General features: G+C 40.5%; 2 protein-coding genes across 2 annotated transcripts in view; one reads left to right on the top strand and one right to left on the bottom strand.

Annotated features, from left to right (window-relative positions):
- Positions 1-3391, bottom strand: part of LOC145998769 (uncharacterized) — a 52717-nt gene extending 49326 nt beyond the window's left edge. The window contains exon 1 of the mRNA XM_083135353.1: positions 3086-3391. Coding sequence (XP_082991479.1) covers positions 3086-3208 — 123 coding nt within the window. The 5' untranslated portion in view covers positions 3209-3391. The remainder of the gene's footprint in view (positions 1-3085) is intronic.
- LOC145998777 (A-type potassium channel modulatory protein KCNIP2-like) overlaps positions 1-23631 on the top strand; it is a 759206-nt gene that overhangs the window by 87970 nt on the left and 647605 nt on the right. The window lies entirely within an intron of this gene.

Raw genomic sequence — 23631 nt, 5'->3', positions numbered from 1 at the left:
GGAATAGCAACGTTAAACAACCTCTTATATGATACATATAGGTTTAAAAAGGTCAAAATACAAAGATTGTGTGCGCCTCACTGATGGCGTAGTGGTAAGGCCTTGTAATCTATGGGTCTGGGGTACGATACCAGGTGATCGCACATAGTGGTTCGGATCCCACTTTAAACTGTATGCACTTCAGATTAGTCTATCTGTGCCGGTGACTCAGTCGGTAACGCGTCTGACTACCATGCTATAGGTCCCGGGTTCGATTCCCGGCCGGTTCAAGCCCGGGAACTTTTCTAACGTTGGAAGCGGCCCCAGCGCCCACCCAGCGTCGAATGACATGGGTACTTGGGGGAAACCCTGGTGGTAAAGGCGGTCAGGGGCGTGATGCTGATCACATCACCCACACTCACGAACGAATCAAGAAAGTGTGGGGCGGCGTGATGCTGATCACATCACCCCCACTCACGAACGAATCAAGAAAGTGTGGGGCGTTACCCCCACACCCCCTATACGCCTTCATGGCGTAGCGCCAAGCACAGGTGAGAACTTTACCTTTTTTTTTTTTGCATACAGTGGATTTACAACAAAATTTCAACTTGCGATAAAAATTATGATAAGGTATTAAAGAATTGGGTCTAACACATTTTTTTATTGTTTACCAATGACATTATTAACTAATATTCTTAATTTCAGTTTCAAGATGAAATCGGCTACGAAATAAAAGGAGTGGGTTCATATTTCTGTTACGAAATTCCACTTTTGTAGTAGACCTGTGCCACACTAAGTTGTGACAATAAACAAATCTGAGACACTTTCAAAGTATTAAATTGCTATCTACGTATTTGGAAAAATCTTTCAATATAATACTTTTTTTGGACGCGTCAAATCATAGTATTTAATTCCTGTTTTAGCAGCTTTAAGAAACCTGATTTTTTGGGGGGGGGGTTACAAATGCCCTTTCTGCTCCCGTCAAGTTACGCCTATGACAAACAGGAATTCAAAGTAAAAGACTGTCCCGACTAAATCGGGAGACACGTCTGATAGATTTACAATTGGGAAAATCATAATTAAGCGTGTAGTTGAAAACAACCTATTTTCATATATTGCATGCAGCTCTACTTTTTCTGCAATGTGGATCAAGAACTGGCGACGTGGAGAAGCACAACACTCCACGTAACCAATAGTCACGTGACCCTCTTTGCTTTCCTGTCATGTTGACCTTCGCGTGGAACACATTTCTCGGTGTTAAGACAGGCAAAATCACCCGATCATCGAAGGGTGCAATATGTGTTGCCTACCCTCCTGCATTACTTGCTCCTATTAAAGTCTTATGGGGAAGAACTTTTTTCCATGACTGTACTCCCCCCCAAACAACGCAGCTCTACAATTCCAGCCCCTCCGAAAAAATATTGGATTACTTGTGCAACTGTCGGATCCCAAAAACATCACTGGCATTGTATAGTATGAATCAGCTTGTAACTATATCTCATACTTTACACCGCAACAAAATGCAAAGGCCAGTTTCCGAAATGACTTCACTCGAAAACTATATTGTAATATAATTAAGCCTTGTTTCCATAATGAAACCAATAAGTTGCTGACCAAGGCAGTTTATTAAGGTAAAAACACTTAACACGTAACGTTTCGACCCTGTATCAGGGTCTTCCTCAGACGAAGAACTAAACTAAAATGATGAAATAAACTACACATCATCATTTTAGTTTAGTTTAGTTCTTCGTCTGAGGAAGACCCTGATACAGGGTCGAAACGTTACGTGTTAAGTGTTTTTACCTTAATAAACTGCCTTGGTCAGCAACTTATTGAAAACTATATATTTACTGATTTTCTATTTTTAGGTTAGCCGCAACTCACACTATTATAAATAAAGTTGAAAAACATTCCAAGCCCGGATTCGATCCTATTACCTTCAGAGGCGATATAGCTTTTCCACCGAGGCGACTACATATCGTTTTGTAAAAATTACAGATTTTTATTTAGCAAAACTCCCTAAGACAATTTTAAATACCAGTAATCCAGTATTCGTAATCAGTAGCCTATGTGTAATTGTGACGTAACCGACATCAAACTAGGGCTAACGTGCAGCACACATACAATAATAATAACTCTTTGATCCGAAATATAATAATCTACCCGAATCACAATCTTACCGCCACAGGTTTCGGTTTGATTCCTGTCCGGTACATGGGTGTTATTTTGTGAATGACCCTTCATGAATTACATCGCATCGTCGCGATTTAACACAAACTTAACAGACAAACACTCGCACAGCGACTGCTGATAGCATGGAGGGTGATAACTACACATAACCTATCGTAATGTCCCGAGTCTATGATCATAAACAATACACAATAATAGGTGGCAATGACCTGAATGCTATTTTTGAGTAAGAATATAGCAAGTCACACCACATTGTTCAAAATATATAAGAAACATGAAGTAACACGGTTGGTACATAATGTGCAACATTATCAGACGAAACTAGTACATATTTCTTGCTTATATTGGCGCAAAACAGTGATTGGCAAACAGCCCACCAGTAATTCTATTAATATGACGTCTCACCGTAAACAGTAATTTCCTTGCAGACGCTAAAGGAATCGAGTCAAGCAACTCGAATCTTACATCACGGTAAATAAATTGTACAACTGGTTTGATTGAAACACTACAAGATTTCAACTAAAAACTGCGTTAGCAAATTAATACCTTATTCACCGGTATTTTATATTAAACTACGAACGTTACGTTAGATTTAAAGCGTAAAATACACACACACACACATTTTTTAAACTGCAGATACTATAAATACACAATTATGACTTTGTAGAACTATGCTACTTTACTATTAATTTTATGTTCATGATTTTAAATTCGAAGTTCATTCCCGTTGAATTACGTCACGTGTTGTTAACATGTTATTTTCTTTCGTCTGAATGCACAATGCTTGATCGAAAACTGTACGTATTTAATTCGTCAAGAACACGAGAACATACAATTTCAGTCTTCTAGCTTTCCTTTTAACGGACGAACACGGCAAAGCAATGAACACAACGTACTTCTAGCATAAAAACCTTACCTTCAAATTTCCTGGTAGATTCATGGCCATCGCCAACACTTGCAATTCTTTGTAGGTCAACTCCTTGACAGGTCTCCCCTCCACCTTATCAGTTACATTATCGGCTCTTCCAACTAATGCCATTACTATGAGCACACCAAATTGCTTGTTGAGACAGGCTTCGGAACATACAAGTGTTCTACTAGTACGAACATAGTCAATGGTGTGAACTTGCCACTTCGGTGAAAAATTGGACACAATCCTGTAGCCCAATACCACGTTACACTACAACTTCTGGGATTACGTAACAGGTGCTGTACGCCCCTTGTTCTGCATCTGCAAGAGGAAGAAAGAAGGAGTGTGCTAGTGGCGCCGCGTGGTGTCGAAACAGTGACTAAACGGTTGTGGAAAGAATGACGAAGTTGTAAATGTGTTTGTTGTGTAACATTGAAGTGCGTATTGTTTCTCTGCCGCAAAAAAATAAATAAATAAACAGTACAGCTGGATTTACAGGCAAATTTTAGAAAGCTTGAAACATATTATGTTGAAGTAGGAAGCAGTTGCTACTTGCAAAGATTGAATTTTTGACCAGAGACAAGGTAAGAAATGCAATGTTTGACACGTTCGTATTAAATACACACTATGGATAGTTGCGAGTGGACGTGAGGAGTCGATTTATGTGTGCATATATTGACGAAGAACTAGTTAATTTATGTTTACGTTCATAAAATAGATTTGTGCCTTGTTTATTTACTGTGTTAGACAATCGTGACATGGGCAACAGAGGGACTGTGCATAAAACATGGCAAGTGAAAGACCACAGGGAGTCGGTTCGCCTTCGTTGTGTGCCTCTCGTAGCTTACCGGTTTAATCAGAGTAAGACAGTTGTCTTTTCTGTAACATTGTCCTTCACCGATAGTATAGTGGATAAAGCTGTTCGTTCGATTCGCAATGGGGTGGGGCAAATTACATAACTGTTCCAATATCATCTTAAACTGTAGGGCCAGTTCTAATTAGCCTATCTGAAAATATGTGAACATGAAAACAAATTTTCTCAAGTTTTCGGTTGTTTTGTAAGGTCGATTGTATTTCTTGTTTTGTAATATCAAATTGTTAATGCAATGCAAATACGTAGAATGTTTGGTTCTGCTTTCGGGGACCTTGACAGACTGTACGATGCATAGTGTTGAGAAAACGACCCAGTCCGAGTGTCAAGCAAGCGACAAATGAAACGTGCAGCTTGTCGTGTCTCTTTTCTGTTCAAAAAGTTGCATTTATTTCTGAAGGTTGGTTTCCAAGAGAGACGTGCTTCTTCTCGCTTTGGTCTGAAAGCTCCCTAACATACACATAAAAATATTTCAGTCCTCAGATTCTGAGCGTTGATACAGGCACAGGGGAGTCTTTTTCCAATTCCGGAGGCTCTATGAAAAGTTTTCTATGAAGGGGTTACACTGATAGATAAAATGCGTACGTTGAGCAAGTTTTTTAGTCTCACTTTATCTTTTTAATGTGATGTGTACGTCCTCTCGTTACAACCTTCCACTTTTAAGTTTTAACCTTTCTCAATGACTTCTTTAAACCCCTTTTTCAGAGGTGCAACCACGAATTTTTGTCTGGGGGGGGGGGCAAGTACCAGGATAAACGTGATAATAATAATACATGTAGCAGCAATAGCAGTAACATTATTATTATTACTAGTAGTATAGTAGTAGTCGTAGTACTAGTAGTATAGTAGTAGTCGTAGTACTAGTAGTATCAAAGGCGTTATTATCCTCGTAAATCATGCAAAAAAGGGGGGGTAGAAGTCGATGGTTGAAACAAACTATTTGAAATATTTTTCAACATGTTCAGTTTCACATGAGCTAATAATGGAAAACAAGCACACAAACTTAAAGACGGAAAATGCATGACGAATGTAATTATTTTTGTACACGATGTACAACATATATTTTACACATGTGCGACATGGAGCCTCGTAAAATAAGAAAGCACATATGCAACATGTTAACAGTAAATTGTGTACGTATCTTTTTAAATACACAAATATATAACATCATTTAAATGCATTACATAATTCATCCGCCTCATAACAAATCAACAGCATAAATGATATAGGCTAAATTGTCTCTGAAATGTGCGCGCCCCTTTTCCTCAAAGCAATTGTTCATGCATTTAAGACAAAAGTGTTTTTAGCAGCAACAGCCTACAGTACATCGTTGGTCTTACTTCTCTCTCTCTCTGGTAATTTACGATGCATTACAGAAAATAATCATATTGCGAGCGAAGCAAGGAAGAACAATTTTAGATCTAAATTTCACAGGGTCGCCCCCTAGCGACAGCTCTGATCTTGACGACATTGTAAGAAAAGCAGATATTGCAGCGAAGCGAGGAAGAAAATTTTACGAAATGTACTTTTGTTTAAAATTTGAAATCGAGGGGGCCATCTGGAAGAAAAAAATGCAAGAATGCATGCCCAGGCGGGGATTCGAAACCGGGATCCTCCTCCCTCAAAGAAAATGGAATTATAACATGCATTGTACTATTTTTTAAATATGGAACAAACACCATTGAAAAATCATTCGGGAAAACAGTTATTTAACCTTAAAACGATTTCATCGTAGTTCGCGTCAGATATTTTACAAATTGCTCCCAGACGTCGCTGCTCTGTCTGTCCATTGATAAATAAAATACGATAAGCTACCGCCATGGCAAGTAGACGTGATTTCGTCAGCTTTATTCGTTGGAAGTAGATCTCATTTCTCCCTCACGCCACTGAGTTGAACTGGCAATTGAAATGTGGTCAAGTTTTCTCTGTAATACTAGTTCAATAGCTTTCTTGTGTACGAGTTTGGGTTTTCTTGGAATGTAAATGTACTGTTTCTAAATTACGTGTACATATTTTCATGCGATTTAATGTCCTAGGTTAGCACCAATGTTTTCAATGATTGATTGATTTGCTTTTGGCTAATTTGCGAAAATGGAGATGAGTGATGATGTTATGAAATTGATGAATGGACACTCACAAACATTCATGCCCAGGCCAGGATTCGAACCCAGGACCCCTGGCGTCGTAGCGCGATGTGCTAACCACTCCACCAACGGGGCCCGGCAGCATCAATGTTGTAACACACTTAGAACTATAAAGAATAGTTTAGTTTACTAAATGGTAACATACATATGCAATTCTAAAAAGACCCATTCGCCACCCCCGTGGCGGAGTGGTTAGCGCATCGCACTACGACGCCAGGGGTCCCGGGATCGAATCCCGGCCTGGGCATGGATGTTTGTGAGTGTTCTTTCTTCACATCATCACTCATCCCCATCTTCGCAAATTAGCCAAAAGTGGCACAAGAAGAGAAGTCAAATAAACCAAATCAATCAAAAAGAACCATTCCTCAGAAATTAAATTACAAATACGTCACTGAGTGTGCATCCCCCCACCCACAAAGTAAGGAGTTCAATTCACACACTGCCTTCGATGTTATTGCTGTATTGTTCTTTCTTGCGTTTCGTAAAAGTATATTTGTTTTCATGTATATCCTTAGGATTCACGTTCCGAAAACATTTCGAAACTGTTGAGGCAATGAATTTAATTTAAGGGTTATTGCTGAAGGCTTTGAACATTCCGGTGTGGTTTACGAGTGGGCGTGGCTTAATCTGAGCGAAAAGTACATGAAGACGTATCACCTGAACAATGAAGTATAATTATCGTTTAATAAAATCAGACAGGAAGATGGATTATGTTTCTTTTATGTTGCAAGAAGATAATGTTTTATGCACCGGAACTACTTTCAGGGGTGGCTCGCGAATGTCCTCATTAGCTTGTTCATTAACAGATTATCTTTTTTTCCCTTTGTCAGGAGAATAACAGTGCCGCAGTAAAGAGGCTCTTTATAGGTTTCCTGTCTGCACCTTACAAAGCCAAAATGAATAGGTGGAGCACGAGAGTGACGCAGCAGTCTCTTTCGTAAGACTTCATGAGGGCATTCGATTTGGTTGTTCTTGAAGTTGAGACATTGACACTAAGTTTATCTTAATCCTCCTGATAAACAAGCTTTTGCAGGTGCATGTTAGCTTTCCCAGTACAGAGGAGATGTGTTTTAAGGGTACGAATTAGCAAAGCTAAAAAAAAAAAAGTAGACATATCAAGCAGTAGCTCAACGCAACAATACTCGATGTTCTCGTGGCCTTGAAAGGCAACAGTCGATCTGAAGTGGAGTTAGGATTTGAAATTTTCTAAAAGTGAAGACCTACCAAACAATAATTTAAAGCAATATAACTTCTTCATATTTGCCAGCCCGTCTTCTTATAACAGAAAATTCATTGAACGTCAACTCAACAATGGATCTTTTTTTACGGTGCGATATTTTCGAATTTATTCAAGCTTATAAGTCTGAAGTTGTGCGATTTTGAAAAATCTCGAATTATTAAACATGAATCGATATCCATTTTGTCGATCGACCAGTACATTCATCTCTTCTAGTGAAAATTCAATCCCAATCGATACGTGTGAATTACTCTATAACCATTGGGTATGCAGAGATGAGACTTAGTGGCCTGAAATATCATTCTGGTACAGTCTTACCGCGACATAAATAATCTCTCCTTTTCTTCTTCTCTTTCGGCATGTTTATCCCTGTGAACTTTACTACAATTATAGGTGGTTTTGAAAACGTGTCATGTAGGTCATTTCTGTGGACAGCAGGGTGCCTCAAGTTGGTGGGGCCAGAGCCCACCATCCCCTATCAATTCGGTGGCTACGCCCAGGTTTGAATCTCGACCTCGGCATGGGTGTTCCTTCATCAATTTCTTCATATCAGTCATCCGAAAAGCGACGCTAAATAACAAAAATCAAGCTCCTGGCCTTCAGCCTCGTCTCCTATCTGAGCTTTACTCCTGTACAGTCACGGACAATTTTGTGTTTAAGGATTCTACTGACTTTTCAGTAGGATTGTTGCAACTCGAAAGTGTCCGTGAATGTACATGACACTTTCGAAATCCCCCTCGAAGTTTTTACTGGACATTACCATGATTATGTCTGTAAGCAAATTCTCCATTTTAGAATCGGTCTTTAGGAATCTGCATCAGATTTCACGGAATTTTCCCAAAGGCGTCACAAATGGGAACACTTCAGTAGCTCCCATTCAAATCACTTCCCTAACAAACGAGCGTGATTAAGCTCTGGTGTCGAGTTACATGCGCTGAGAAATGTCCCTTCATAGAATCATGAGCACAATGTGGACTCTGTGCTTTAGTTGCTGGGAGAAACTTGAGAACGCTTGCGCTAGGAATTTGCTTCTGAAGTCCGTCTGCGACAATCTGTCACACTCTGTAACCAAGCAAGATTTTCTTCGTGAGGGAGGATTTGACAAATGACAGTCATTCTCAAGGCTTTCAGTCTCTGCTACAGGATGGAAGATGGCATTGAGACAAAGCCCAGGAATGAATGTCCCTCTGTCTACCACTCTTTTCGTCTTACAAATTGAGCAGAGTTATTTTTTGAGGCTTAACTTCTGCGTGATAGAATGCAGACGGAATCTTCACACTCTCTTATCCAAACCATTGTTTTGCAAAGATAAACCAGTGACGCACGTTTTAAGAATCACGTACGATGACTACAACAGAAAAAGTTTTCTTAAGCAAATTAACCAGGCCAAGTGCAGGTCCTAGACCAGAGTATTCCTGTAGTTAGAAAATTTCCACAGGGTATACGCTAAGTTTGTGAAACGTTGAGATCATGTTTCCATTAATTTTGGAATACGTTTCATTAAATGTATGGATGAAAGTATTTAACTTATGCATAAAATGACATTTATGGTAGAATAGTGATGATGACGATACTCATAATTGGCACAAAAGGGGCATAAATCAGCAAGCGTAAATGATTTCTGGACCGTAAAGAACCTTCTTATCTGTAAAGTACAGCAATTCAGTCCAGGAACTTTTTTCCCAGATCAATTTAAATACGGTCTAGGAACTTTTTCCGGATGAATTTTAATACGGTCCAGGAACCTTTTTTCCGGATGAATTTAAATACATTCCAGGGACCTTTTTCCCGGATGAATTTAAATACAGTCCAGGAACCTTTTTCCCGGATGAATTTAAATACATTCCAGGGACCTTTTTCCCGGATGAATTTAAATACATTCCAGGGACCTTTTTCCCGGATGAATTTAAATACGGTCCCGGAACTTTTTTTTCCGGCTGAATTCAAATACGGTCCCGGAACATTTTTTCCGGTCCTGCAGCGGAACTCGATAGAACCCATTAGAATTCATAGCTTCCTGAACCTTTAACAACCCTGGTCAAAGTCACCGCAGCAAACTGAGCGTGAATCCTTTAATGCCTTTGTCAACATCAAGACAAGTGAAGATAATCGGACATGAGGATTTAATTACAGCCTTTCCCCTGCAACCAGTGTAATTGGGGCAATCTTAAGCTAGCCTCAAATGGACAGAACAGCACCGCGGGTGTCCGCAACGGAAGAAGCCGGGTGTGGAACTCAGGAAAAAGCCCCTCTGGAGGCCTGACCGAGGGTTGATGAATGTGCAGCGTTTGCTTCATTTCTTTCCTTTGTCTCGTTGAGTTATTAAGGAAAAGAATATAATTGAGAAGGGGAGGAAAAGGTGAACCAAAACTGGCGGTGTCCCGCGAGGGGATGGGACACAACGACCAGTGTAATTGGGAAAGTTTTGGGACACAGGAACTCCATTAACTCCGAACAATGGAACGTTTTCCCGTTCTTCTAAGCTCTGCTAGCCATCCATCCATTTTCCTTCCTTCATAACCCTCGCCCAGTTAACAGAGGCTGGACTCCCCCCCCCCACCCCCCGCCCTTGCTTCTGGTTGTGAGAGGTGGAAAAGTTTCAAAACCTGTAAATCAGTTGTATATGAGCCCTTTTGTTTCAGGAGACACAATCCAGATTTATAAACACCTTGGGGAGACCTTATTAGGCTGTGGATGTGGGTAGGAGGATGGTGAATGCATTTGAGAATTGGACGTTCTCTATGTACGACATCGCCAGGCTCTCGCAAGTTGTGGAGCTACTTTACACTTTCGAAAAATGTCTTGGTCCATAAAAACGTTTCAAGATGTGATGCAATGCGAGACCTTCTTAACTTTATGAAGTTTTAGATCCCTCATGGTTCCTTAGATATCGACAGATATGAGATTGATAACTGTTGATATCGAGATCCTTACTGGTTCCTGAGATATCGACATATTTCAAATTCATATTTGTCAATATCGAGATGCTTACCGGTTCCTGAAATATCGACAAATATCAAATCGAAATCTATCGATATCGCGATGCTTACTGATTACTGAGATATTGAGATATACCCATGGGCGTATTTAAAGGGGGGTTCAACGGGTCCACCCCCCCTTAGGTCCAGTAAAATAAATTACCAGATTACCTGTTCTATCAGCTTGTTCATAAGAATTTCTTCGCACTTATTTTATTCTCCTAAATTAGAGACGTATAGGACGGGGTACGGATGGGAAGGAAATTATGTAATTCCACACACCAGATGGGACTGCAGACCAAATGTCTGTAATTTCCTGATAGTTTTTTGAATTTCTGTGATAAGAAACTGCATTTGGACTGTCAAATCAGTTATATTTTCTCCCTTCGAGTCGTCTTAAAGGAATTTGATTTTTAAATAGGCAGTGCAAGAAAATCAGGGAAACACCGTAACATTCGCACGTTATTTGACACAAAATGGACAGTAAAGTATCAACATTAAGTAGCGTGACTTGTGGAATTGTATTCACTAATTGTAGTACGTTTACAGACTTTACAATTTACTAGCAGAAGAGAAATATTTCAGCAAGCTCTTCAGTTTCTTCACTGTGTAACCTGTGGGAACTTTGAAATCTCCACTTGTAGTAACCAAATTATTATCATGCAGTGCAAGATTATGTGGTGCACTGTTCAAGTACTGTGAACATGTCAGTATTCTAATACAGATATTTAAAAGAAAACTAAGAAAGAGTTCTGAGAACTTAATGAAATTTATTCCAAAGCAGAGAAACTACTTAGAGACTATGGTGAAGAAATGAAGAGACCTAGATCACCCAGCCGTCAAATCTGAGGGAATAATGCACCAGCTGAGAGCCCAAAAGAATATTGTTGACCTTTTTTGGACCATTTTGTAGTAGATCTGAACTCACGTTTCTCTGAACACAGTCAAAACATTGCAAGATTACAACTTATTCCAAAAATTTGAAATGGCTATCCCTAATTTATTGGAACAGTATGTCAAAATGTTGGATGACGTGGTTGATAGATTGGATTTTGATAGCCTGTTCTTTATTAGGACCGTTATACGTCCCGGATTTTCCGGGACAATCCCGGAATGATATAATTTGTCCTGGTGTCCCGAATAGTTTCTTCGGGATGCACAAATTTCCTGGAATCGGGTGGGAAAGAAGAAATGAGGCGTTGCGGATACGAAGGGCGAACTCAACAAACATACATTGTCAGGGAAATGCGTTTCAAGTTGTCAGGCACAGTGCGAACTTCACAAAAACTTGGTAACAATAGATCGGAATGTTTCATGCGTGATTTCCAAAATTTTTTTGTTGAGTTCGCATTATGCCTGACAACTTGAAATGCATTTGCCCTCACAATGCACGTTTGTTGAGTTCGCCCTTCGTATCCGCTACGCCTCAAATGCTTAAGACTGCTTTCCTCAAATTTATTTATATTTAAATGCGTAATATTAAAACACTCATTTTACTAAACAATATAACTGTATATTGAACCGCTCCCTCTCGATGATACAAGAGTTATCCAGTTACAAGAAGATGCTGCAAAGATATTTGACTTCACGATAGCACCGCCGTCTGTCAGCACTTGGTGGGTCGTTCGTGAACGAACCGTTCCTTTTAAACGACTCCCTCTTGGGAACTGTGAAGTGCTCGCTCCTTCGGAGTGAACGAGCAGTTCCTCGTTCCAGGAGTCGTGAGCTTTGCGTTTATTGTTACTGCTGTGTATGTTCTCTGGTTTTCTTGCGGGGAGTCGAATAGTAAGCGCAGTTCCCTCTCCCCTAATACGTTTCACTCAAGCTAACTGCAACAAGTCCTCCCCCATCCCCCTTCACTTCAGCTGCACGAAACCAATATCGGGAGGAGTTGGTCGTTCCTTTGAATGGCTGCTGGAGTGAGCGAGCTCCGGTGAAGTGCTTCCCAAAAAGGAACTGCAATGACCCGTGGTAGTTCCTCAGGAGTCGTGAGCTTTGCTTGTATGTTGCCAACGCTCCCAGTCGATGACTCACTTCTACGAACCTGCGAGAGAGAGAAAGCGCGCGCGAGGTCCCGTCTTTTGTTGTTGATTGTTGATAGTGGCGGTTTTCTGCGTAACTATGCGTGCAACAGCAATGCTGCAGAAGCTCAACAATGAGGGAGGGATGGGCAAGTAATTCACTTTTAACCCTTTTTGTGGCATGTTTTCGCAACTCGCATTGCAATGAACTGTAGAAGGAACTTGACAGATAGAAGATCATCATATCTAACTTACGACAACGTTCCGTTTCCGTGTTTTTCCATTATCGTAAAGTAAAAGTGGGGCCGGAAGGCGGAGAGAGCTTGAAAAATACCAATGCTATTATTCGTAGTCAGGGGCGCCGACTTGTCAAAATTATTGGGGGAGGCCTCTGATCACTGAAACAAATTAATGAATGACTTACTCTCTCCCTTTTTTAAGTTTTGGCCTCAGTAGTGTTTGGAATCTCGTAAAAGCCCATGAATTCCTCAAAAATATTAAAATTTTTGTTTACAGATCGAATGCAAAATGTCAATTGTTCACGGATGGACATGTCACAAGTTTCGTCAACAATAATAGCAAAATATTCCCGACTTTTAATATCTGCTACCACGGAGCGCAAAACAAATCTCCCTAATATATCAATGATCTCGTTCTGAATGTCATGTGAGAGCCATTTGTAGCCCGAACGTCCCATCCACTCTCCTAGTCATGCACATCTTATTTTGAAACACTTTTTAGTAAAAATGTTAACAATACTCATAATCATATACTTAGTATATAGTAATAAGTCATGTGTTTGCTGTCTCTGGTCATAGCCCCCCAAAGTTGATGGTTTAGCGGTCTCAGCCCCCAAAGTTGATGGCCTAGAACATTTCAAATATGTATTTAAAGTTAAGTTCATGTGGCACAATTCAGAGTAAACTTTACAAGAGAAGCAAAATAATACATTAGCTTCTCTTAAGCAAAATTATTTGGGGGGCTCTGCCCCCACATCGATAACATTGTGGGGGGCTCGAGCCCCCCCCCAAGCCCCATGGAGTCGGCGCGTCATGTCTTCCATTCTCTTATGGGTGTTTTGTTTGACCGTGTATCCATTTCATTGCATGAAAGTCTGGAAATGTGGGGAGGGGCGATGGCTACCCTTAGTGTTGCCCACGGGACGAGACGGGACAGGCTTTTAAAAATTCGAGACGAGACGAGATTGACCATGCGTCATGAGACAAACGAATATTTTCGAGACGAGACAGGCCAAAGTCTCGTCTCGTGGGCAACACTAGCTACCCTAGAAAATAAACTGCAACCTAAAATTTGTACAATTTACACATATAATTTCATTTCAATCTCAATTTATGTTAATTATTTGAAGGGCGTTACAGGTGCATGCCAACTTCAAACTCAAGTTTTTTTTTAGGAGATTATACTATTTTGAAAGAAAATAACACCTTGTAAAAATACCTTGTTTGCCGTTCCCTGGAAAAAATGCAGCGGACGTCCATGTGTAAAATATTTACAATTATTTTTCCTCATATCTCACCAGGCGCTGTAATGCACTGCGACAACAAGGGGTAGGAATTCATTTTTGGAAAGGGAGAGGGGAGAAAACAACTTGTCCAACTTTTCCTTTATTAACGGCACCGCTTTGTTCAGGTTTGCCTTCGACTTTCCGATGAGGACTTTTGTCCGCTAAGGTTCAATTATCCATTAAAATGTATTTTTATTCACCCTCACCCCCCACCCTGAAAGCAGCTCCCGAACCTCGGTCGGTCAGTCGATACATTAGCTGTTTAATATGTGCGCGAAGGCGGATTCCTCCACTCTAATTCTTTTCACCCACTCCAGAAGCAGTCTCCCACATCCCCTCCTCCGCCCAACGAAGCCAACTTCGAGCTGTGTTGGTATGGTAGCGCCTCCTGTGAACGACTCCTTCAACGAGGAAGCTCCTGTGAACTAACTGCCTTTCTAAAAGGAACTGCCTCGTCCGAGAGCATGCTCCATGGCCTCGTAGTTCCTTTGAATGACTTCCTTTCGGTGAGCGAGCTCCGGTGAACTGCTTCCCGAAAAGGAACTGCCATGACCAATCACTAGTCAGCAGTACTGAATTTCAATTGCAAATCTCTTCCTTGCATAGTAAGCTTGGGGTGTAAGAACTGTTCCGTCCGCAGTTCTCAAATAAAGTTTCGGCATTGTGAGATAGCAGGTTAGTTCATTATGGCACCGAAAACAAATTGCAAGATTAAAAATTTCGAAAGAATATGATAATGGATATGTACAGTTGGATCCACGAGTATGACACACACACACACACACACACGCTCCCCAACAAGCTTCTGGTCAGTTGTATCCCGGATTTTTACTTATGAAATATAGCAACCCTAATCATACCAAAAGTTGAACCTCTCCCTTACGTGAACTATATATACGCCCATGGATATACCTATCTGTCGATATCGGGATCCGTAATGGTTCTTGGGATATGGACAGATATCAATCTACTATGTGTCGATATTGAGATTCTTACTGGTTCATTGTGGCCTCTATGAGCAACTATTTGGTAAAAATAAGGGTACTTCTATTTTCAGTTATGCTGATCGATAAAAAAGCACTAAGTTGCTGACCAAGATGTAAAACTGTTATTTAAACTAAGATTTTTTAGTTTAGTTCTTCGTCTGAGGAAGACCCTCATACATGGTTGAAACGTTACCTGTTAAGTGTTTTTATATCTTAATGAACTGCCTTGGTCAGCAACTTAGTGTTTTTTTTAAATATGGAAACAAGGCTTAATTATATTTAATTCTTTTTGTTGATTAATCAAGGTTTAGTTTTCCTTAAGACAGCATAGGGCCTAACCTTACTCGCGTATTATAATATAACTATTCCAGAACTAACTGCTAGTTTTCAGGTAAAGGCATAGAACCATTGTGGTAGTTCACCTTACAACACTTGTAATTCTTATGAGAATTGATATCAGATTGAAATTACACAGGGAACACCACCTCGCTATTTATTACCTACTTAGGTATCTACTGGTGATTTTATTTTCTCTAGTAGGCCTAAGTAATACATTGATAAATTACAGTACCCTAATTTTACACCTAGAAAGAGAGTGGACTAACAAATTACAATTGGAATATTAACTATTTGTTTAGAAGTTATCAGTACAAGACAATTCCTACAGTCTAAGATGATATATTCTATAACAAAGTTTTATATTTGGATGAATAGTGATTTGATAGAAGCTACTAGGAGGAGTCTGTGTAAAACAGCAATGTTAATCTAAAGCGTATTATTAGGCAACGGATTTTAAGGTGAAGCACCTATAGCTATTTTCATACCGATCGTTTGAGATATGTATTTTAGGACATGAAATCAAGTAAAATTAACACACTTTGTTGCATCTTTTAGCACCTTTTCGTGAGATTAGCACATTTATCCCCTTTTTAGCCCCTCATTGATGCTTCAGCACATTTTTCCTTCCATTTCTTTCATGTTTTGTTAAAAAAAAAATGGACAGAAAAATAAACGGTGGAGGCACATAGTGGTTCGTATCTCAACTGTAGGTCCAGTCCCGATTAGCCTTAATGTGCATAAAGTGGACTTAAAACACTGTTATTTATTTTGCACTTATCATTCCGTAAAACTTTAGATAACCAAAGCACAAAACTATTCAATTGCCTAAATTGCGCTTGTGATTTAGTCGCTAAGAAATTTACCACAGTATAGCCGATCAATTCAACAGAACGCTTAAAAATGCATCCAAAGTCTGTTTTTGGTGATTTCCCAATTATGACGAAGTGTAATTATTGCGTATTGTGTTTGTATTGGGCTGTATTTTCAGGTAAACAGGACACATCGCTTCAATGAATCTATCTTGCTCTTGCTAGATGGAGAGAGAGAGAGAGAGAGAGAGAGAGAGAGATGTTGGCGTTGTTCAATTACAATTTTACCAACTGTAATTCAGATGTACCAATCGTTTCGACATTCACTGGATGCAAAGCTCATTGCATGCCGTTCGTCTAAATCTGATTGCATTTCAACTGAGGACAAGCTAATGCTTGGTGCTTAGTATATGACCCTAATTACTTGTCGTTAGATGGAGTGGCGAACACTAATTAGCAAAATTCTCATCAGCATTGAAGATTTCGCTTTTCTCAATCTCTACATTCAAATAAGTCTTTGTCTACTAATAAACATACATTGCATTTTATTTAAGTAATGCTGAAACTGTTCGAGTATATTAACACGCGTTCCTATCTATCTTCATTTGTATGTGATAATTGCTGATCGCAAGCTCTATATTTAGCACACAACCTGAGTTAATTAAGGTAATTTCAATCACGATGTGCTGGGTTATTAATCAAATGGTGGATAATTTGTCTTCTGATAATATGTATCGACCGTAAGCGTGGGAAAGAACGAAGTTTTAAAGGTAATTTTAAAAGGTAAAGCTACCCCATGCCGTGAAGGCATATGGGGGTACATGAAGGTGACTTTGTAGGAAAAGATCCTCATTTGAAATTACCGACGCCGGGAATCGAAACCGGGTCTCTCACGTGGTAGTCCGATGTGGCTCTGCGAGCTAGAATGAAATATTATTTCCGAATTTATTTTGTCTTTCATTCAGTAAATAACTAATATGTTATTCCCATATCTTTCATTGCGTATATGCAATTAAGCGGTTTCTTACTGTGCAATTTTTCCTCTTTTAGTTTCTTTTACATCATCGAGATTTGAATAAACGTTCTCTTCCACTTTTTATGGATATTTCCACTGCATAGTCTACACACATCCAGGTGTCTCATAAGGGAATATTTCCCGATACCTGTGGAGGCACATTACACAGCGGTTCGGATCCCACTTTAAACTGTAGGTCCAGTACCGATTAGGCTATCTGTGCATATAGTGGACGTAAAACATGAATATAAACTCAAACAAACGCACACAACATATACATAAATACATACATACATGCATGCACACATACAGGGTGTACCATAAGTAATTGCGCAAACTGAAACAGTTAAAAGTACACGATAATAGAAGCAAAAAAGTCTCAACCACACATTCGAAATTATCTCGAAAGCCGGCTCGTTTGTAGACACATGTTTACTGAGAATTTTTTGCTTCTATTATCGTGTACTTTCAATTCTCAGTTTGCGCCATTACTTACGACGCACCCTGTATATACTTTTTTTCACCTGGAAATGTATCCTAAGACAGTCTTGGGTTTAGGTTTCACTATGAGGGTCTTCCCGAGAGTGTATTTCGATTTGAAAACTGATATGTAGATTTGATATGACCGATATGATTATGTAGAATTCGTGATTAATTTGAGTTTAGAAAATATTAAGTAATATGTCAGATGATAGGTTCGGAGTGAAGGATATGGTAATGAGGATTAATATACGTTGCACAAGATAAAAACCAGACGGTGAACAATTAACATATTTAATATAAACTGGACGTTATGTCCGAAACATTCAAGTACATTGAATCATGATATAGCAAGAATGCACACAGAATACATCTGCTTATGATTTATCTTCTTCTGGCCGTGAAGACCAAGCCTTATAGCCATACGCTTAATACCTGGACCGTATCATCCCTCCAGGTGTCCCATTAATTTTTTTTAAAAAATCAGGTATGCTGATGGCCGCGGTGGCTCAGTCGGTAACGCGTCTGACTACCATGCTAAAGGTCTCGGGTTCGATCCCCGGCCGGTTCAAATCCGGGAACTTTTCTAACGATGGAAGCGGCCCCAGCGCCCACCCAGCGTCGAATAACATGGGTACCAGGGGAAACCTGGGGGGTAAAGGCGGTCAGGGTCGTGGTGCTGATCACATCACCCCCACTCACGACCGGATCAAGAAAGTGTGTGGCGTTACCCCCACACCCCCTATACGCCTTCATGGCGTGGTGCTAAGCACAGGGGAACACTTCACTTTTTTTTTTTTTTTTAAGGTATGCTGATGACCGTATCGATCTGGTGGGCGGCGAATCCTGGTAGACCTTCTCGCAGACGAGTGAGGTGTGCTAGGATCTGGTCCTGGGTATCCGGCACTGCCTGGGGTAGGTTCTGGTACTGTTCCACCGGGGTTGGCTGAATTTCTATTTGGTATTGTAACGTTGAAGTCGTCGTCATCTGCAGTGTCACGTGAAACACGTCTCTTCAACCACCTGGGATGTACCACTCGTTTCATTCCATCTTCCAACATTATCTCGTAGAGGATACTATCCCCAATTCGACGAATGACAACTCCTGGGATGTAATTTAGAGTACCGTGCTTAGGTGATTGAACCCAAACTGCTGAGTTGATGGCGAAAGTACCATATTTCGACGAAGAGTCGTTCCGAAACTTTGCTGACTTCCTCGGCTTGAACGGAGATTCACTCGACAGAGGCACATTGTTTGGTTCCCACCAAAATGTGGGTCGGTGTTTCAAGACCGAAAGTGCTGGTAGGCTTCCTTTTCCTCCCAGTCGCGTGTTCTGAAGGATGAAAAGAAGGTTGGTGATCCCCATATCAAGTTCAAGCGTGCTCAGATTGGGTTTGTCAGTTATAAGCTTGACAAGAGCGGTTTTGACAGTACGAACGTTCGTTTGATGCCATTCTTAAGACAGAAGTTACGAAATTCGAGAGAAGTAAACGTTGGGCCGTTGTCGGATACGATAGTATTTGGTATCCCTAGCGTGGCGCAAGATTGCATAAGCCAGCGGATCGTTTCCTTTGTGTCCAATGTGTGTACAGGCCATACTTCTGCCCACTTGCTGAAGGCGTCTACTATCAGTAGGAACTTACGCCCTGCAAAGAAAAAGTGGTCTATATGCCATCTCTCGTTCACGTACGAAGAGAGAGAGGCCATGAAGAATCGGGTCCGTTGCAGACCTTAGGAGCATTAGTTCGGCATGTATTGCAGCTCGCTACAAAATCCGTAATCTCTGCTGACATGCCTGGCCACCAAATTCTGGATAGACACAACTCTTTCATACGAGTTGAACCTATGTGTCCATCGTGTAAAGCTCTAAGAACTTCATTCCGTTTAACTGTGGGAATGATAAGTCTACCCGACCACATGAGCGTTCCCTGCTCGTACGTAAGCTGAGCTCTTCTTTCGAAGAAAGGTGCGAGCTTCTTCCGTTCAGTAGACGTGTCGAATTGATCTGGCCAACCATTTACTACACAGGAGACAACTAATGAGAGCAGTGGGTCTTCTGAAGTCGCATTCTGTATCAAGTCACGTGAAAGAGGAGCTACAGCGTCTTCAATGGACCCGAAATATGCATGAAGTTCTTCTTCTCCAGCTGGTATTGTGTCACGAGTTTGCGTAGACAACCTGCTTAGTATGTCAGCTACCTTGTTGGAATGAATTATATTATATCGGTATGAAGATAAAAGTAGAGCCCATCTCATCAATCTATTGGATGAATGTTTTGAAATGGCTCGATCTGGAGAAAATATAAACTTTACAGCACGTGCGTCTGTAACAATCTCGAACTTGGATCCGAGTAATTTGTGAAATCGCTTGATACCGTGAACTATGGCTAGAGCTTCTCTCTCTACCTGGGAGTATCTCCGCTCCGTCTCACTGAAGGAGGTAGAAGAGCAGGCGATGGTCTGTAGACCGCTATCAACTCGATGACACAATTGCGCACCACAGCCGAAAGGAGACCCATCGGTGATAAGTACAACTGGCTTTGTTGGGTCGAAAGGCACAATAGGATTTACCTGTCGAAGTTCCGCCATGATGCAGTCGAACTCGTGTTGACAGTTATCGTCCCAGTTCCAAGAGACGTTTTTCTTGAGTAAAGAAAGCAAAAAGTGAAGTTTTGAAGCTATGTTGGGTACAAACGTTCGATGAAAGTTGATCATCCCGATGAAGGAACGTAATTGTGATTTGTCTTGAGGTGGTGGAGAATTTAGAACGGCCTCCAAGTTCTTGTCTGACGGCCGTGTACCAGTGACGTCATCTTGTATCCTAGGTACTCGATAGATGAGGTTAGGAATTGGCTTTTGCTGGCGCTCGCTTTCACATTGTGTTTAGCCAGACGATTCAGGACATCACACGTGCGTGTGAAGCATTCTTGCAATGTTTCACCTCCGACGATGACGTCATCAAAGTAGAAGGAAACTCCGGGAATGTCATCTAGGATCTTCGCTAGGACCATTTGAAACAGATCTCCACTTATGTTTATGCCAAAAGGTAGTCTGTGAGGTTTATATAATCCCCAAGGTGTGTTGACGACAGTGATGCGTTTGGCAGCTTCAGAAAGTTCCAACTGTCCGTAAGCCATTTGAAGGTCAATAACCGTATAGTATTTACACCTGGCCAACTTAGAGAAAATATCCTCGACTCTAGGAATGGGAAACTTGACGTTTTCGGTCATTTTATTCACCGTGCCTGAGAAGTCAGTGCAGAGACGAAGTGAGCCATCTTTCTTGGTAACAACAACAAGTAGCGAGGCCCAATTAGAATATTCGATCGGTTCCCATAACCCTACTTTCACTAGATTTTGAATAGAATCCTGAGCACGGTCTCGAATACCGTAAGGAACTTCGTAATGTCTACGAAATATCGGTGCAGAGTTGGATCTCAGTGGTATATCGACCAAATAAGGTGCAACGGGCTTGGACAAATCACCATCAAAGATTTTCTCGTATCGAGAAGAAATTTCTCGCCTTAGGTCGTCGGCACCAGGGTTAGTAATAGTACCTTGTACTGTGTTAGTTGAAAGAACACTGGCTGTAACTAATAATCGCCTCCAAGATGGTATAATAATGTCCAACCATGTACGACCGATCAATGGATATAAAGGTTTCTCCTGGCAGAGAAAGACAGGTAAAGTATAATCCCTATTGTCTAAGTATAGTTTGACGGATGTTTGTGCTGTAACACGTACATATCCTTCGTTTACACCTCGTAATCGTAGGCTAGAATTAGATTTAACATAGTGTGGAAACAACTGGTCAAAATACTTTTCGTTCAAAAGAGTAACAGCAGACCCAGTATCTATTTCACATTTAACAATACACTTATTGATTTCGAGATTTACTATGAAGCTATCCGAACTGAATTGCTGCTCCAAAATGTGTTGAGTAGAAGTAAGCAGTGTGGAATGATGACTGAGCGCATCAGTGTTGAGATGGTTGAAGCTGAACGTAGACAACTCATCGGATGTCATGTTCCGTGAGGTTGAACTGGACGTTCTATTCACGGCTCTAGCTTTCTGCTTCTTTCTGCATCGTATATTCCAATGGCCTTGTCGTTTGCAGTAGCTACAGATTGCGTTTCTTGCCGGACATAGACCTTGTGGGTGATTCTTTGTGCAGTTGCCGCACTGAGAGTGAGGATTTTGCTTGGTAGCAGTTGAGTTCTGAGGTTGATTGTAGCTGTTCTGCCTCGTTTCGCCCGAGCGTGAACTCGTTGAAGGGCCTGTTTGACGATCTGGATTCATCCGCGTCAAATTTCTTGAGTTGGTGGCAAAAGTCACAGAATCTGTTATGTACTTATTCGAGAATAATTTAACGGCTCGGGTACCCTTTTCTACACCCTCGATTTTTCGCACATTTCAAATATTCTCGTTACGAAAATTAGTTCTTCATAAGAAACGATGCTTCTAAATAACTTACGTTTTTCAATATTTAGATTCCTTATGTAACGTCGAAACGGTTTTGCAGAGATTTGATCATGGCGCATCTAGGATTCATGTCACAGGCGCACGTCTGAACATTTTCTTTTTCTTCTTATCTTTGACTTGTGCAATGGGATAATTTGCAATTTTTTCTTGTTATGTATGACTTGTGCAATGGGATAATTTGCGATTTCAATATATAATTTATGTAATTTATTGGCGGATTGGATATTTGAGACATTGCAATTGTTTTGTGCGACTTTAGACATTGGAATTGATTTGTGTGACATTGAATTAAGACAAAAGGACTAAATATGAGATTGACACACGCTCAACGGATGAAGGACATAGAGGACTTTGTTCGACGAGACATACGGGACATTGTACTTGACTTACAGGGAGATGGTCTGCTGCCCCACGAACCATTGGCGCTAGCCCCACGAACCATTGGTGCTAGGCCCACGAACCATTGGCGCTAGCCCCACGAACCATTGGCGCTAGCCCCACGAACCATTGGCGCATGGATAGGTTAGTTCAGTTAGGTTGAGATCGATAGTTAAAATTTGGTGTCGTGTTAGTATCACGATCTAGAAATTGGAAATAATTGCGAACCATTTCAAACGACAAAATTTCAACTTTAAACGGCTGTACAGTCGTAAATACTTCTTTCCGCGCTCCAATTTTTTTTTATTCACAAATAGGATCAAATAATGTTCATAATGAAAAAAAAATAATTCAAAATTCGAGGGTGTAGAATAGGGTACCCGACCCAATTTAACTTCTCGCTTAATAACGCACAATGCAATGCAATCTCTTGACATTTGGCAAAGGAGAGATCACTTTCGGACAATAATCTTTTCCGAGCAGAATCTGAAAGTATACCAACGATGAATTGTTCAACAAGTGCCTCATCTAAATACTGCTCATACACACATTTGGCTGATTGTTGTTTGACTCTCACTACGAATTGAGTAACTGATTCTCCTTGAGACTGAATAAATTTTCGAAACTTGAACCTCTCTGTAAACTTGTTGGTTTTGGGCCTGAAGTGCTGAACCATTTTGTCGTGAATGACAGCATATGTTAGATTATATGGCATTTCAGGAGCCGTAATATTGCGAAGTACTTGGAAAGCCTTAGGACCAATGACTGCTAATAAAACTGCTGCTTTTCTTTCATTTGCCACATTATGGGCGAGACAGAGTTGATCAAAACGCATGAAATAACTCTCGATATCTTCATTTTCTTCAGCAAATTCGCTGAATGTAATGTTGAGAGCCATGTTATCGAAACTTCAAATTACATTAATTGATAGAAATAACTGGAAAATATAAAAGTTACGATGTGTAACTGAAAGTTGCTTTTGCTTAAGCGTGAACAAAATTAGCAAACTGAATGTTACCTGTAAAACACCGTCTTGTTGATTTGCTACATGAAATCGTACTTGTCACTATCCCGTGCCGATAAAGTCATAAAGTCATCCTGACGATATGATTAGAATCCTTCAAATCTTCTATTCACTGTCAATCCTTTCTTCACTGTCCACAGCGCCAAATTGATAGGTTCGGAGTGAAGGATATGGTAATGTGGATTAATATACGTTGCACAAGATAAAAACCAGACGGTGAGCAATTAACATATTTAATATAAACTGGACGTTAAGTCCGAAACA

This window comes from Lepisma saccharinum, chromosome 1 (assembly GCF_977018435.1).
Source record: "Lepisma saccharinum chromosome 1, izLepSacc3.1, whole genome shotgun sequence".
In the NCBI taxonomy this organism is placed as follows: Eukaryota; Metazoa; Arthropoda; class Insecta; order Zygentoma; family Lepismatidae; genus Lepisma; species Lepisma saccharinum.
Note: the sequence above shows the minus strand (reverse complement) of the source record. Positions and strands in the feature narration are given on the sequence as shown.